We start from the raw sequence: 15,747 nt of genomic DNA on the forward strand, positions 1-15,747 counted from the left end.
CATAGTTTTTGGATTTTGAAAACTCAATGTGCTACATTTTGTCTCAGTAAAACATTGCATTTTTCCTTGTAATAATTTTTCACTTTTCAGCTTTGCAAGTTTCTGTGCCTCATTTCACCGCTTAGCTTAATAATATCTTTCCTCCAGAATTAGAAATGCTCTTGAGATGGGGAGCATGAATAGTCAAGGCATGGAAAGATGCAGATAGAAAGCAAATCAGAAAGAATATGCTTGCATCAGATAAGTGGTAAAAAAGGCAGAACATAACACAAATACAGAAGATATTGAATGTTCAGGAGAAAGAAAAGCAGTGACTTCTGTCCTGCCTCTCCCATGCAGCAACAAGGAAACTTTTAATAAAGTTACCAGGTACTATATTTAAAATTACCCAAAGAACATAACTTTCCTTCCAAAATACATATTCACTATGTCTTCCAGTATGAGAACTAAGGACATCAAATTAATTGAGTAAAAGCTAGGTTCAGAAAAAGCAAAAGAGAAGGAATGGTAGATTGTGGGTGACAGTGCACATCTGACTGAAGGAAGACTGATCTAAGGCATGAAAAAGAAATCCTCTGGGGTTGCTAAATACATAAAAAACACACCTGACTGACAAGTACCCAAACTGAATATAGTTGGAGTCTAGGACTTATTATTCATGTATGTTTGCCCTGTTGTTCATCCCTGGGCATCTGTTGGGCTAGGCCAACCCTTGGGGTGACCCAGGATATTTCCTCTTATGCACATATTTGCATCTGGAACTTGCTACCATGGGAGGATATGACACACCAGAGCAAGTGAGGATTCTGATTTGAGATTCAGCAGTATCCCAACAGGACTGAATGTTTCTATTGACAAACAGGATACACAGCCTGTTCCAATAAGTTTGAATTTTGAGAGTCCAGGACTGGTCATGTTGGCTGTAGGTGACTCCTGCAGCTTTACTATCTTAGGCCATATTGGGCATAAAGTCTTTGGTTTGATGGTGACTGAGACAATATGTGTTATAAACTATGTTAGATATATCAAAGACTTTAAGATAAAAAAGTTTACACGGTTCATTATGAAGAAAAAATAACCAATATTTTGGTCACCAACATCTCATTACCTTCTAGAAGTACCAAAAAGTAGGAATATCCACAATTCTCATAAGAAAAAAATTATTCAAAGCATTAATGTATGAAACCCAACACAGCTGTTAATAAAATGAGGTAAAAGATGGCAGAGGATTCAAATATAAATTCTGCCCTTTTCAGTTATAAACCCAAGTGCTGCAAGAGATGATAGCTACAAGTTTTTGGTTGTTTGTTTCTTTTTTGAGTGTTATGAGGTAACAGTGACTTCTTGTTATTTTAACAAGGTAATCCTTGTTACAAATAACACTTTCTAAATACATTGGAAACATCAGTGAATTCCTGTACTCATTTAACACACCCCCTTCCCCCCCACACCTTACAGGGTGCCACAAGCCATGCACAGGATGCAATACTGATTGCCTACAAATGCAAAAATCCAGTAATTAGCTCTAGAACTCATTAAAAACCAAGAATAGAAAAGCAGGAGAAAGCAAGCCATTTATTTCTATGCTTTAAGAACACCAGTCACATAGATGAAACTTTTTAAGAGTGGGAATGTACATATTTGTAAGTGAGTGAATTTATTTGTTGGCATAGTGCCTTTCTTCTGCCATATTAATTCTGAGAAGCAAGAGCAGTCCTAACTCTCTCAGTAGCAGGAATTTAGAAATTTATTAAAATTTGTAATAGTTCTAGCAAAATGGATTCCAGCATGGTTGAGAAATGTTAGTTTCAGACCAACTGGAAGACCAGAATTGTGTGAACAATTACATTTTTTTGTGACTAAATAAATTATTTTTACTTAATTGTTTTAATATGAACCATCTCAAATAAACATCATTGTGTTTTCCAAAAACCTTTGTGACTTAGACTGAGCCAATTGTTTCTCTTTCTTGTTTGTTATTTTTAGTCCCTTAAAGGCACACTTTTTGTAATGCAATTTTGTTTTAAATTTGAATTGAATAACTGCACTCTTAAACTTTTTCAATTATTTTCATTTTTGGCTGACACAATGAATTAGAACAAAAAGGTTCAGGTAGACTTGAAATAAATTTCAGCAATCACTTAGGCATGTTACATTACTAGAATGCCTCACTTTGTAGAATTTATAAGCTATGTTGTATTTCAAACTTTCTATAAAAGCTAGTTATCTGTATTTCTCAGTTTGCTTTCTGTAAACTTGTTCCATTTCCATATTGCTAAGATGGTGAGTTAATCTTACTAGAGGTTTCTAAGAAAATCATACAGAAAGAAGCATGGTTGATCTGAATTTGCTTATGCAGTGAGGATATGAGATCTGAGAGACTAGAGAGCTGGGCAATCACCAACCATGCAAAATTTAACAAGAGCAAGTGCCGGATTCTCCACCTGGGACAGGGCAATCCTAGTCATACGTACAAATTAGGGGACGAGAGGCTGGAGAGCAGCTCCACAGAAATAGATCTGGGGATTTGGGTTGATGGCAAGTTGAATATGAGTCAACAGTGTGTCCTGGCAGCAAAAGGGCCAACTGCGAGCTGGGGTGCATCAAGCACAGCATTGCTAGCCCATTGAGGGAGGAGGTTGTCCCACTCTACACTGCACTGGTGCAGCCCCACCTCGAGTACTGTGGGCAGTTGTGGGCGCCTCAATATAAGAAGGACGTCAGACTATTAAGAGGAGGAATTGCTATTAATTGCTACTATTAAGAGTGTCCAGAGGAGGGAGACCAAGATGGTGAAAGGCCTTGAGTTCAAAATTTCTGAGGAGCGGCTGAGGTCACTTGGCTTGTTCACCCTGGAGAAGAGAAAGCTGAGGGGTGACCTCCTCACACTCTACAACTTCCTCACTGGGGGGCAGTGGAGGGGGAGCTGCTGATGTCCTCCCTCTGGACACGAGGAGATGGAATGAAGCTGTGTCACGGGAAGTTCAGATTGGACATTGGGAAAATGTCTTCACTGAGAGGGTAGCTGGTCACTGGAACAGGGTCCCCAGGGGAGTGGTCATGGCCCCAAGCCTGTTAGAGTTCAAGGAGTGTCTGGACAACAGTCTTAATCATATGGCTTAGTATGTCTTATCTCATATATCCATCTGCAGTAGATTGCAACTGGCTTTTCAGCCCTTTCTTCCTTTGTGAAAACATCTTGTGACTCCCAAAGTAAATTTTGTTTTTCATTAAATCAAAAAACAAATAAAAAGTAGTAATGGAAGTACACCCTCTGCCCAAATTAATAATAACAAAAGAACTTGCCTCTAACATTTAATTGTGAACTTTTTATTTTCTTTCCCCCCTCTCAGGTGAACATGGTTATGTCACTTTTAGGAATGTTCTGTCCAACTTTATTTGATGTAATCAGTTCTCTGGAAAACTACCACCCTCGAATAGCTCTAAGATGGCAGCTGGGACGAATCTTTGCTCTTTTTCTTGGCAATCTCTACACTTTCATTATTGCCCTAATGGATGAAATCAATCTCAAGGCAAGCTATTTACTTCCCTTCACTATTTTTAACATGTAGCTGGGCAAGGATGAGAATTTCCAGCCAGTCACAGACATGTCAGCAAAAGATGTTCTTTTCTTTCGGTACTGTAAATCATGTCCATGCCTGAGCTGGTAAGGGGAGTCTTGGAGTAGAAAAGGTTGAGCTGGTAACAAGCTCGTGTTGTTTGTCCCCCCCCCCCCCCCCCCCTTTATTTATTTCTGTACTTAGTTGGAAGAAGAAAAGATAGTCAAGTATAACATGTCAATATGGGAAGCCAATCTGTACAACGGTACTATTCCAGAAAATTCGACTGCTCCTCCAATACAGGTAGACCCTGCAGATGTCCCCAGAGGGCCATGCTGGGAAACAATGGTAGGACAGGTAATGTAACTGCTTTGAGCTCATATTTGAAAACAGGTCATAGTCTGTTACAAGATATGATATCTAAACCATCTTTATTTCTGCTAATAAGTGGCATTAAGGTGGGAAAATGTGAGGAAAAGCAGATGTGGGACTTTTTCTTGAGCTAAAAAGTTAAGAAAAAATTATTTAATTTCTTTGGACCTTGTCTAGCCAAGAATTCTTTCTTCTGGTAGTTGACAGCACTGAAAGTGTTTTGCTTTTTCTGCTCCTTTTTGCTATTTTCTTCATTTACCTTCCTCTTCCTCATCCTATCTTTGTGTTGCAAAACCTGTTTAGCAATTTTGAAAAGTTGGGTTCATTACAACCCCTAATAAATGTGGTAATTGTTATTAGAATTTTGATCAGGCAATATCAGTTGTAGCTACAACAGACCTATAGAAAAGATTAAAAAAAAAAAGAGTACCTCAACAAGGAAATGTGTATAAGATAGCTCTTACAGAAGTGTGATTTTGAGAAAGCAGCTCCATCTTTAGCCAAGTAACATGATGAAAAAGGACAGTCATGGTTTAATGGTAAATCTGCTCAGTCATTTTATTTGATTTAGTTGAACATTTATTCTTATTGACCTATTAATATAAAATATAATTTCCAAAGAATTTTCTAACATCCCCGTTTCCTCTATTTGCTCATACCCCATTGTTATTTTGTGCACGAGAATGAATTCACCACTGAATCACAACTTTTGCTGTTGCTCCATCACTCTGACAATCTCACCTTCTGACTGAATAAATCACCAACAGGGAGCAGACAGGCAAGAAAAACAGCCCCTCTATTCTTTTCACTGATGTGGAATAATAAGCTAAGAACACTAAGAGCTTATCACTGCACTAACCTTCTCTTTAATTTCAGATTAGGGAGAGTAATAGCCTTTTGGGCTATTGGTGTATGGCCTGTTACAGTAGGGTTTAGTGGGACTTGCTAAACTAAAGTAGAGGAGTGAGAGTTTCCATTAGGATTTTCTTCCCTTGTTTTTTTTTTGGTTTTTTTTTTTTTTTTTTATATTCATTGGGAGTTGGTGCTCCTTGAGAAAGAAAACCATTCTTTTTTTTTTTTTTTTTTTTTTTTTAAATCTTCCCAAAATCAAAGGGTTCAAAAGCAGTTTAAGATATCAGCTCAGATTTCTGTTACAGCAGCAATCTTGGCTGGAAGCCTTTCCCAATCTAATCACACCCTGGAAGTCTCATCTGATAATATGAGCACAGAATAGAGCAAAGGATACCTCTAGCAAACGAGGGGCAGTTTTTCTCCTGGCATTTTTCAGAATCGGTGAATGTAAAGGAGGATCAGAGTCTTCTATGTTGAAGCAGGGTAAGCATAATTAGGGATCTAGTCCAGTATTTCACTACTAGTATAATTAGTAATTGCTTAAATATATTCTTAAAAGAAAATATTGCTCTAACAGGAATTTGTGCGGCTGACAGTCTCCGACACGATGACAACATACATCACAATTCTAATTGGCGATTTCTTGAGAGCTGTCTTTGTTAGGTTTTTCAATTACTGCTGGTGCTGGGACTTGGAGTATGGATTTGTAAGTATCTTGTTTGCTATTTTAAATGTCTTTTTCAGATTATCACTTCATATTTTTAGAATAAATTATGTTTTCCTTTCAATCCTACAGAGTTAACAGTTAGCTAGACACATCACCTTCAAAAACCATGAACAACATTGTGTTAGTTTTTCTCAGAATTTGCTTATGTTTGTTTACAGTATGTATGTGTCTGTACTGGAAACAAAAATTTATGATACAGTGCTTTTTTCAGCAGACAAAATAATAATGAGACACCATGGCTCAATCTTGAAGTAAAAATTAGAATCAAACACACTTAAATTAGAAATAAGATATTCATACTAAGCAGGGAAGACAATGGTTGGCAATATCTATCAGTGCTCAAAAAGAATCTTTCAACAGTAACTCTTAAAATATGAAAGACAGTGTTATAGTTCAAACAGGAATTAAATCACAGCAGCCTTATGGCTGGTACTATATTAGAGGACACGTTAGATGACCACCACTAGCCACTTCAATGGAAAATTTATTAACTGTTTGGTTTAAAAGTTACCTAGTACCTAGAACTATCTTTAATTCTCCATTAGCACCTTCCTCAGAACAAATCTCAGAAAGATTTTCAGTAATATACAGCAAGTTGTATTAAAGTCTGCCTGTTGGCCTTTAGTCATATTAATTTGTTTCATGATTCACTGATATGCTGTGACAAAAGGCCTTACAACACAATGCCAGTATGCTGCTGCTGTTGGAAGCGATGGTTTTAACCTACTGTAAGTCATCTTAAAACCCTTTGTGCAAACTTAATGGAAGCATCTGTATTATTTCTTTCAGCCATCATATTCTGAGTTTGATATAAGTGGAAATGTGCTGGGACTGATCTTTAACCAAGGCATGATCTGGTAGGTATGGCAAAGCATGTTGCATCTGCAGGACTGCAGGATTTAGCTGTATCTGTGAAAGATTCTTCTGAAATCCTGATCCTGTCCCATTGCTTTAGTTTGATGGAAGTGTAATCCAATATATATCAAACTCTGGTACGCTACGATCAGTGGGACTACTTCAAAACTAGTTCTGGGCTAAGATTATGAGACCAGATGCATCAGGATTTTGCAATAAACTGGTAAGACCAACCGATAAAAAGCTATATAGATGACTTACCTTTTTTTGACTGACTGCTTGCTAGAGGAAGCACCTGTCCTGTCCTGTTTTGCTTTGAATTTCAGCCTTTCAAAATACTTTACCACTCTTTTCCCATGTGTTCTGTGAAAAAAGGCCTTGAAACAAAAGTATGTACACTTATCTGTGCAGGCATGTGAATGTGCATAAAATGCTTCTGCTGCACTCTTAGCCCTTAGCTCTAGAGAAGAGGTCTGTTTCATCCCATTTTTGGACTTTACACTAGAGATAAAGAATACCAGCATGTAGAGTCCTCATGCAAGACGCTCAGTCTTCCTCAGGAACTGTCCTTCTCAAGCACTGTTGACATCTCAAAGTAAATTGTTGCTGTAGCCTAATTTTTCACCTTTAATATGACTTTGCTGATCCGACTTTCTGCTTGGTGAACGTCCTCACTTCTGTAAAGCCAAAGGTTGTGTGCTCTGTGCATGTTAAAGAAATGCAGCAGAAATATGGCAAAGAGGCTGCAAATATCTTAGAGTCCCCGCAACCAAACCCTGTTGGGGGGATGCACTGAGGACCCCAACAGCAGCACTGTGGGCTTGCTCAGAAGGAGGGTATATCGCTGGGGATGAGCATGGCACCACCTATGGCTTCGTAGTGATGGCGTGCCATAGGAGTGTGGGTGGAGGGAGTCCAGACCTGCTGCTGGCATGTGGAGCACCTACATTGTGTGCTGCAACTTAGAAAAGCTGCTTAGCTTTGCAATTCACATCTTGCTACCTGCCTTAGGACTGGAATTCTAATTTCTGATGAGAAACATTTCTAAGGCTGCTGTTCATCAAGATGATGAGGCTGCAGCATAAACTCTCCTTGCAATTCTATACACAACTGATGGCACTAATACTTTCTACTGCTGTAATTAACACATCGGAAGATAGGTTGGAAATCATTCTCTACCTGAGAGATGTTGAGGACTGGGTGAGGGAGTCAATTCCTGATTATTCTCTAACAAAACTTCTATACCTACTTATCATTTTTGTATTTCATTACATGTACAGACTCCGTGCACTTATAAGCTGCCATGACCCAATGTGCACATTCTGGCACAGAAACTGTGACTTGTGCTTTTGTGATGCTATTTAGATACAGCATCCTTTGGTTTACTGCTTATTGCAGGGTTGGGACCAGAATTTATAAGCTAATTGATATTTGCAGGGCTGAGTAAGGCACTAGAGTTGTAGTGTTTTTCAAAATAATGTCTGATGATTTAAACTGAACCAAATACATCAGGTGAGTACAAAAGGGTAGATTGACTTATAATAAATATACACTGCCAAAACCATGTTTATCATTAATACATACAAAGGATAAATCAGTTTCTGTTTCATCTGAGCTTTACAAATTCTAGTGCACATGTTCATGCTCATCTGAAACAGACTAAAAAAATGTTTCAGGTGCAGCTGGTAAGCTGGCACTATCATATAACTAGAAAGGATACAAGAGGCATGTATGTGTGCATTTATTTTTGTGTACAAGAGAGAGACCACGTGGTTAGGAAAACTCCTCTCTTCTCCTTCTCTGTTTTCAGAAAGCAAGTGGGATGCAAATAATTTGCAAGTCTTCATCATATTAATAAGCTTTGGCAAGAATTTGTTTACCATATAATAAATGTTATACTGAAATATGATAATGGGCATAAGTTACCCAGATTCTGAACTTGTTGAAATTGAGGGGTATTTCGCAACTGATTTCCATGAGGGAAAGGAACAGAGCCAGGAGGTGCTCTCTCCCTTCGACTGTAAGACTAGCAAGGCCTTCATCTTATCACTGAAGATATATAAAGAGACAGAAGAGATATTAATATTACAGAGAAACTGAGGCACTCAGAGGCAAAGAAGCTCAGCCCTTTGTCACCCGGACAACGATTAAGGAAAAAGTAGATTCCTGATCTCTTACATTCTGGATCATTTGTCCAGGCAAATGAAAGTAATTGCTCTTCAATTAGCAGGGCACAAGAAACAAGGTGTGATAAAAATAAAATGGTCCCAACTGTTTCAGTGTCATAACCATGCAACCATACATAATAAGGAAAAAACCAATATTTAGCGGGATCAATAAACAGCTTGTTGGAATGAAGCACTAAACAATCATGGTAACAGAAGTAAAATAATTGTCAACTAAGAAAAAATATCTTTCCTAAAATGGTGCTAGTATATTAAGAAAAATAATAAAGAATAAACTACATTACTTTGGTAATACCTAGCTTCAGGACTATCCTTGTTTATAAAACACAAGTGAGATGCTACCTGAACTAAAGGGACAAGTTAAGAGTGGATAACATTTCATCAGGTGATCATTTAATTTGCAGACAAAGAGGTCTTTGTAGCTTCTCTCCATACATCTCCTGCTCTTCTTAAAGCAAGACTGAAGAGACAAGAGCAGTAAAAAAGTATAAAGGTGGTTTTATGAACTTGATTTCTGAGTGCACAGTGTGTATGGCTGCAAAACACATTGACAAAGGGAATGGCTAGCATATCTAGGAAGACAGAAATGCTACAACAAAGTGATTATTTTTTTGTTGCTTCTTTTCTAGGATGGGATCTTTTTATGCTCCCTGTCTCCCAGCAATCAATGTGTTCCGCCTCCACACTTCGATGTACTTGCAGTGCTGGGCAGTGATGTGCTGCAACGTCCCCCAAGAGAGGGTCTTCAAAGCTTCCAGATCCAATAACTTCTACATGGCCATGCTGCTTTTCATCCTTTTTCTCTCTACACTGCCTGCTGTGTACACCATTGTTTCCATCCCACCATCTTTTGACTGTGGTCCTTTCAGGTTTTTGCATTTTACATCCATCTTTTGTTGTTGGTGTAATGTACTGCATCATCACATCACAGTGAATGATGCAGTAATGAAAAAGAGTGTTAGCACCTGATAGGCTAAGTGTTTAATTGTGGATAATTCCTGAAGCTGGAATCCTAGAAAACTGAGTAATTCTTTGGAAAGATTTATCTGAAGTGTAGAGTAGAATATATTTTCCTTTAGTTAGTTGTAATGTAAAAAATTGTCATTACTGCTGTAATTAAGCCAGAAATTATTCTTAAAGAGTAGACCAGTGACCTGTTATGCATCTCTGGTCTGCTGGCTTGAGAGCGGTGACTTTCAAGAAATGTCTGCACATGCCTTGTAGAAAGGGCATATCAGAACGTATGGTGGTGTGCTAAATGTATGGTGGTGTAGTCTTTGACTGCTGTGACTCTCTCCAGCTGACACAGTATTCCATGCATCTGTATTACCACTGGACGATGATTCTGTGTCTTCAGTCTTCAAGACCTCAACATTCATTAGTCCCTTCTGAAAACTTAGGCCTGCCTTGCCTGTGTAAACATGTGACTTGCATTCAAGCTAGCTTAGATGTTGCCACATTTTCTCCTTCTGTGCACACGACCTGGAAAGTCCAGGGCCATTTCTATCATCTTTACTTAGCAGGTAGCATGACATACAACTATAATGAATACACAACAACACTCAATATATGAAATTAAAATTTTTTAAAGACTTTTGTCTTTGGTTTTGAACAAAGTATTAACAAAGAAAGAGTAGGAGAATAGTAAAAGAGACATCCTGATTCCAATAAAAGGTTTGAATAATACATTACTGTTGTGAGTAAAATGATATCTGCATAATCCCCAGTACACTTTGTAAAGGAGCAGAAGTCTTGCCACATTAGCTTTGGCCAAAGGCAAAATATCTGGGAGATAGTTTCCAGCCACCTGCAATAGTCACAGTCACCTAAGAGGGAGAATTGCATGACATGCCAAAATTTCTGAAGAGACAGAATATTGCTTTAATTTATGGAAGCATGATAACAAAGCAAGTGATGCAAACTAAGGGTTTTTTTTGTCATAGCAAACAAAGTACAGAGGGAGACATCTGGAGTCAGATCAGAGTAGCTGCAGTTACTAATTGAATATTACTGAAATGGCAGGATTACTGTTGAAAATGAGAAAGATGATAGTGCCTGTAACTTTTCCTCTGTCAAATGCAGAGATACCCTGTTCTTCATGAAAAGTGTGAAATAGTCAATGTAACTTTTAATAGGGGAGGATTTGAAACTAATGAAGGTTCATTCAAGCTGAATATAGGTAATATTACTATTGAACAGCCAGTAGATAAATACTGGTAGTGGATGGCTTTATATTATAAAAACCAAAACAACCCACTTTCTTTTGGTAACTCACTGTCTCATCTATTATGAAACTTCTGATTCTTTGGGGGTTATTTTTCCTTCTTTTGTTGTTGTTGTTGTTGTTTTGTTTTGTTTTGTTTTGGTTTTTTAATCTGTCATTAAAGGCAACATACACAAATCAACAGAGACTTGCCAGGAGTAGGGAAGCCGGGACAGAATTAGCAAAGTTGTAACAGAAGAAGCTTTGTGCGTGCTGGGGAAAAGATAAGGAGAGCACAAAGTGGAATTTCTCGTCTACCATGGGTGGGTAGGGGAAGTGAAGAGAAAGAATTGGACTGAAGAATTCTCCCTGCAGCCTTTTTAGATTACCAGGAAGGGGTTAAACGTAAGAACTGGTTGTCAGAAATGCTTTACAAGAACTGAAAAGAAGTGACAGGAGACCTCAATGACTGGAATATCAGGTGGCAATTTCGTGACAATTCCTTCAACCAATTAAAACTGCCAGTTAGTATCAATCATATAAAGACCTATTTTGCTGGTATTGTTCAGGTAAAAAACTTCAAACTCTATATTGTGTTGCTCAGCCAAAAGCAAAATAAACAGGAAGCGACTTTTGGAACATCCATTAAAATGCTTCTGCAAGAAAAACTTAATGTTAATGGTCTAGGGAGAAAATACTTTCTAGATTAAACTGGCCATGGAACAATTATGCATGAAGGTTATTAGATTGCTGTAACAATAACAAAAATCTCCTAAACCACAGCCACTGACTTTTATAGCATTGCTACATGGCAAAGAGAGGAGAATTAGGCTGAACACTGCTGGATGGAAATTAATTGAAAGCAGACCAATTTTTGCTTATCAACCATAAAAAGGTGGGATTTGAATTTTTCACCAGGAATTCATAGAGCACAAAGTGCACTTCACTCTTTGGTTGGTGCCATGGAGTTCACAACATGGTACACTGATTCTTTGAGGAGTAATCTTGGTGGTAACTGCAGGCAAAATCTATTAGCATACAATAAAAATATTGGTGTCCATTCCCCCCCTTAAAATACATAAATACTCTTTTAAATAATATTCCTTTCAAACTGTCAAGTTTTAAATAATGTAAACATATAGTTCATTGACCTATTCCCGGGTTTGATGTGATGTGATTAACTTATATATTCATACTACTGCATTGACATAATATTTGTGTGTGATATATTGTCAACTTTTCTTTTTAATAGTGGGAAGACTAGAATGTTTGAGGTCATATCAGAAACTCTGGAGCATGACTTCCCTTCCTGGTTCGGGAAGGTATTTGGTTATGCCTCTAACCCTGGACTCATCCTACCTTTTATATTGCTGATGGTGTATGTATAAAATATTAACTCAAAGCTTGCTTAATCTAAGGTCTGTTAAGTTTCTTTCACTCTGAATCTTCATTGTGTGAATATTTAATTAAATACAGTCCTGATTGCCTCTATGGTGAGGGACCTAAACAATTCACAAGCCTTTTATTTCATGATAATTAATATGCCTTTGAACAAGGGGTAATATCTCTTTTTTGTTCAATGGCTTTCTTTTTGGTCTTGTTATTGCTTTTCAAAAATGTTGTTGTTGCCACAATAATGGCAAAGCTATTAAAACACAAAAGCCTGTAGGGGATCTGAAATACTGTGACTTTTATCAGCTTGTCCAGCAGGCAGAACAACGTATCATAAATCCTTAGCAAGTTTAATAGAAACATGACCACCAGGAAGCAGAGTTATTTCTCAGTAACTTTCAGGGAGTGATCTTCAGTGCCTTGGCCTTTCCTTGATAAACAAAGTACTCTATGGTGTTGGGATAGACGTGTGAGACAGGGTGTTGGAGACTTTACGACATAGGGCTAGTAGAGATTTTTTGTAAGTCAGTACCTGGTAAAGAATAATGACCCCAGAATAGTCTTTCTCAGAGACTGTATTGAGTCCTGCTTTATAAAGGCATTTTAAACTGCTGTATACATATATCGGATTATTTAGCATACTGCTGAACTAAAAGTTAATTCTATGTAGAGATGAGCTGGGATTTAACCCTCCATTGTAGAACTGCCAATAAATATAGAGAAGATTACAGAATACAGTAGAAACTGCAGAAGGATTTTACATGAGCAAAATGAAATTCTGAGATGAAAATTTTCCAAGGTTCACTTAACATCAAATTCTATTTTAACTCTTGGCTGGAAAAAGAAAGAATCCAGGCTGTCCTCTGAAATACATGATCAGCTCCTACAGATATTTTTTTGAGCACTATTCTCTTCTTGGAATGGTCCAAGGCAAAGATACTGAAAATAAATAAAAAAAAAAAAAAAAAAAGAAAGAAGGAAAATACAAGGCAAAATCAGGCAAAACAGAGAAAATAGTATATGCAGAGTAATTATTTACTGCTTACATCAGTAAAAGACTTCATATCAGAATTTCTCTAATTAAGTCAACATGGTGAAAAATACTAATTTCATAGAGTTATCAAAGAAATAATACAATACACTGAAAAATGAAAATTGCATTATGAAGTTATGTTTTTATTCAGTAGAAGGTGTAGGTCATAATTTAATACAAAAATAAAAACTTATGCTTTTGGCTGTTTTCTTGGCAGTACTTGAGTTTGCCTATTGTATTAGTCCAAAAGCTTTTATAAATATGATTTACTCATTTTTAAGGTATGTCATACAAGTTAATTAACTTTTATAAGTTATTCTTTAGAACACACTTCATAGTGAGGCATAGCTTTCTGGAACATCTTCCTTAACTACTGGAAGATTGCATGTGGAGTATTAATAGACAGAATAATTTCTTTCAGCTTTTTTTGACCCTGAAGTAACAGTGTCATCTTCATACTGTAAGGAAGCACATTGTTCGCTGTCAAAATACTACTACTGATTAGGCACAGTAAATGAGGAAAATATACAGACTTTATATTAGCACAACTGTAGTTGTTGCTATAGGAAAGTTGTAAGAGTCTTTATATTTAAATCATTACATAACAATAAATTATTTTTCTTTAAATTTAGCTTGAGTATTTATTATCTCAACGCTACATCCAAATCCTACAAGGAAGCTAACTTGGAACTTAAAAAGAAGCTACAAAGTGTAAGAAATAGAGAATTACTGGTTTTCAGTTTTACTAAATATCGGAGAATTTGTTCAGGTCACTGAAAGATGCCTTCTCTCTCCCCCCACCATTAGCAAGCAGAAGAAAATAAAAGAAGAAATAAACAAAAGGCACAAAAATCAAATGAACAGGAGGAAAATCCATTTGACACAGAACCACCGCAGCCAAAGCAAAAAGGAGGCGAGCAAGATGAACCCACTCCAAATCAAGGTAAAGACTGTTTTGAACTCCTCAGGACGAGGAATTAATGTATGCCAGACCATAGTGTTCCTCACTGCCTTGACTGTTTTCTTTGCCATAATCTCCTGAAAGAGATTCACAATACTGAATCACAAGTATTAGCCTAATCTCCAGTCCATTTTTCTTTCTTCGGCTTGTTTAAGAAACACTGTAACATTATTCCACACCAGGCAACACCAAATTAAAAAACCCTGTAATACAGCTATAATGAATCGCAAGGTCCCAGTCCCATTAAAAAAACACTTAAAGCCTGGTCTGAATGTCAGTGATCGCTCTTACCTATCACAAACCAAATTTTGCACCCTCCTATTATATTTCGTTGATCCAAGACTGCTCAGGACAATGTTTGTCCTCTCTGCCAGATTCACTGGGAGAAGGTATAGTGAGAACACAGACTGGTAGCAACCCTTATCATAAAGCCTAGCTTGGTCAGGCAGGTTTCAGTCTGTCCTGAAGGATTTTGCAGGCTGTTTCCTTTTCTCTGGACACTGCTAGACTTTCCCCGTCACGCATGCATGTCATACAGCCAGTGTAAGCTCAAACCTAGCAGAGAAACACAAGAGTAGAGATGACTGTCTTTGGAAGAACCGTGTGCAAGGCACATGTTCAGCATCAAAACCTGCCCACTTAACTCTGAAATAGCTACCTTACCATCATTTATAGATGATATCTAAGTGCTAGCTGCTTGGGAAAAGCCTCCACTTTCCTACACTGGGACCCTGAAGAAAGGACTGGAAAGAAAATACCGGTGCAAAGATCATGAAGGTCCATTACCCCAGACTTCAGCTGCTAGCAGGGGAGGCACAAGACTTTCCAGCACACTCTGGAGTGGACAGGTGGCTGCAGGTTTTTCCTCTCAGGGGATTTCTGGTTTGCATGTTCATTTTTTAATTCTGTTCTCCAAACACATTTCAGACAACAAGAAAGGACAGGGTGGCAATGAGGTGAAGAAGACAGGGCAGCCACAAGAAGCCAGCTCCTCTCAGGCACTCCAGCATCCAGGCCCTGCCCTGAACGGCCACTATCCCCCCCAGAGCAGAGGAGGAAATCTTCCTCCCCCAACCATAGCTGTGACAAGGCCACCGGGGCCCAGGGGGTATGGAATGATGGGCTATCCACCCGGAAACCCACGCTTCCCAGGGGCGCAGCCAGGATTGCCCAGGGGGTCTGCCAACTACAGATAAGGAGCCTCAAGCACATTGTGATATGATGAAGGATGCTGAGGGACAGAAGAGTCATCCTAAACCCAAACACACTCCTGCAAGTGCAGAACCCTGCTGTGTTTATTGTAAATCTTCATGTGCATAGAAGTTACCCATGAGCTTCAGTTTTTGCAGGATGGGAGGCTTCAGAAGAAAACGTTGCATCTAACTTCTTGCATTTGAAGGCATTGTAAAAATGTGTTATCTGTGTTAATAAGTTACTAAACTTAGGGATTTTTATTGGAAGATATTTATTAGAAGAATGAAAAACATTTTGTATTCAGTTGATTATTTTCTTAAAAGCCTGGAAATGTGTCCCTAACATCTTTTCCTTTTTCTTAGAAGCACAGTTCACTGAAAACATAGCTTACTACAAAGTGTGTGGGAGTCAG

At 38.0% G+C, this 15,747-nt stretch overlaps 1 protein-coding gene across 1 annotated transcript in view; it reads left to right on the forward strand.

The window, feature by feature from the left end:
- TMC1 (transmembrane channel like 1) overlaps window positions 1-15,486 on the forward strand; it is a 66,876-nt gene extending 51,390 nt beyond the window's left edge. Inside the window, exons 12-20 of the mRNA XM_049795482.1 lie at window positions 3,354-3,533; window positions 3,765-3,917; window positions 5,362-5,490; window positions 6,301-6,368; window positions 9,182-9,421; window positions 12,008-12,133; window positions 13,813-13,891; window positions 13,988-14,123; window positions 15,069-15,486. Coding sequence (XP_049651439.1) covers window positions 3,354-3,533; window positions 3,765-3,917; window positions 5,362-5,490; window positions 6,301-6,368; window positions 9,182-9,421; window positions 12,008-12,133; window positions 13,813-13,891; window positions 13,988-14,123; window positions 15,069-15,337 — 1,380 coding nt within the window. The 3' untranslated portion in view covers window positions 15,338-15,486. The remainder of the gene's footprint in view (window positions 1-3,353; window positions 3,534-3,764; window positions 3,918-5,361; window positions 5,491-6,300; window positions 6,369-9,181; window positions 9,422-12,007; window positions 12,134-13,812; window positions 13,892-13,987; window positions 14,124-15,068) is intronic.
- Window positions 15,487-15,747: the final 261 nt, after the last annotated feature.

Source organism: Accipiter gentilis, chromosome Z (assembly GCF_929443795.1).
Source record: "Accipiter gentilis chromosome Z, bAccGen1.1, whole genome shotgun sequence".
Lineage (NCBI taxonomy): Eukaryota > Metazoa > Chordata > Aves > Accipitriformes > Accipitridae > Astur > Astur gentilis.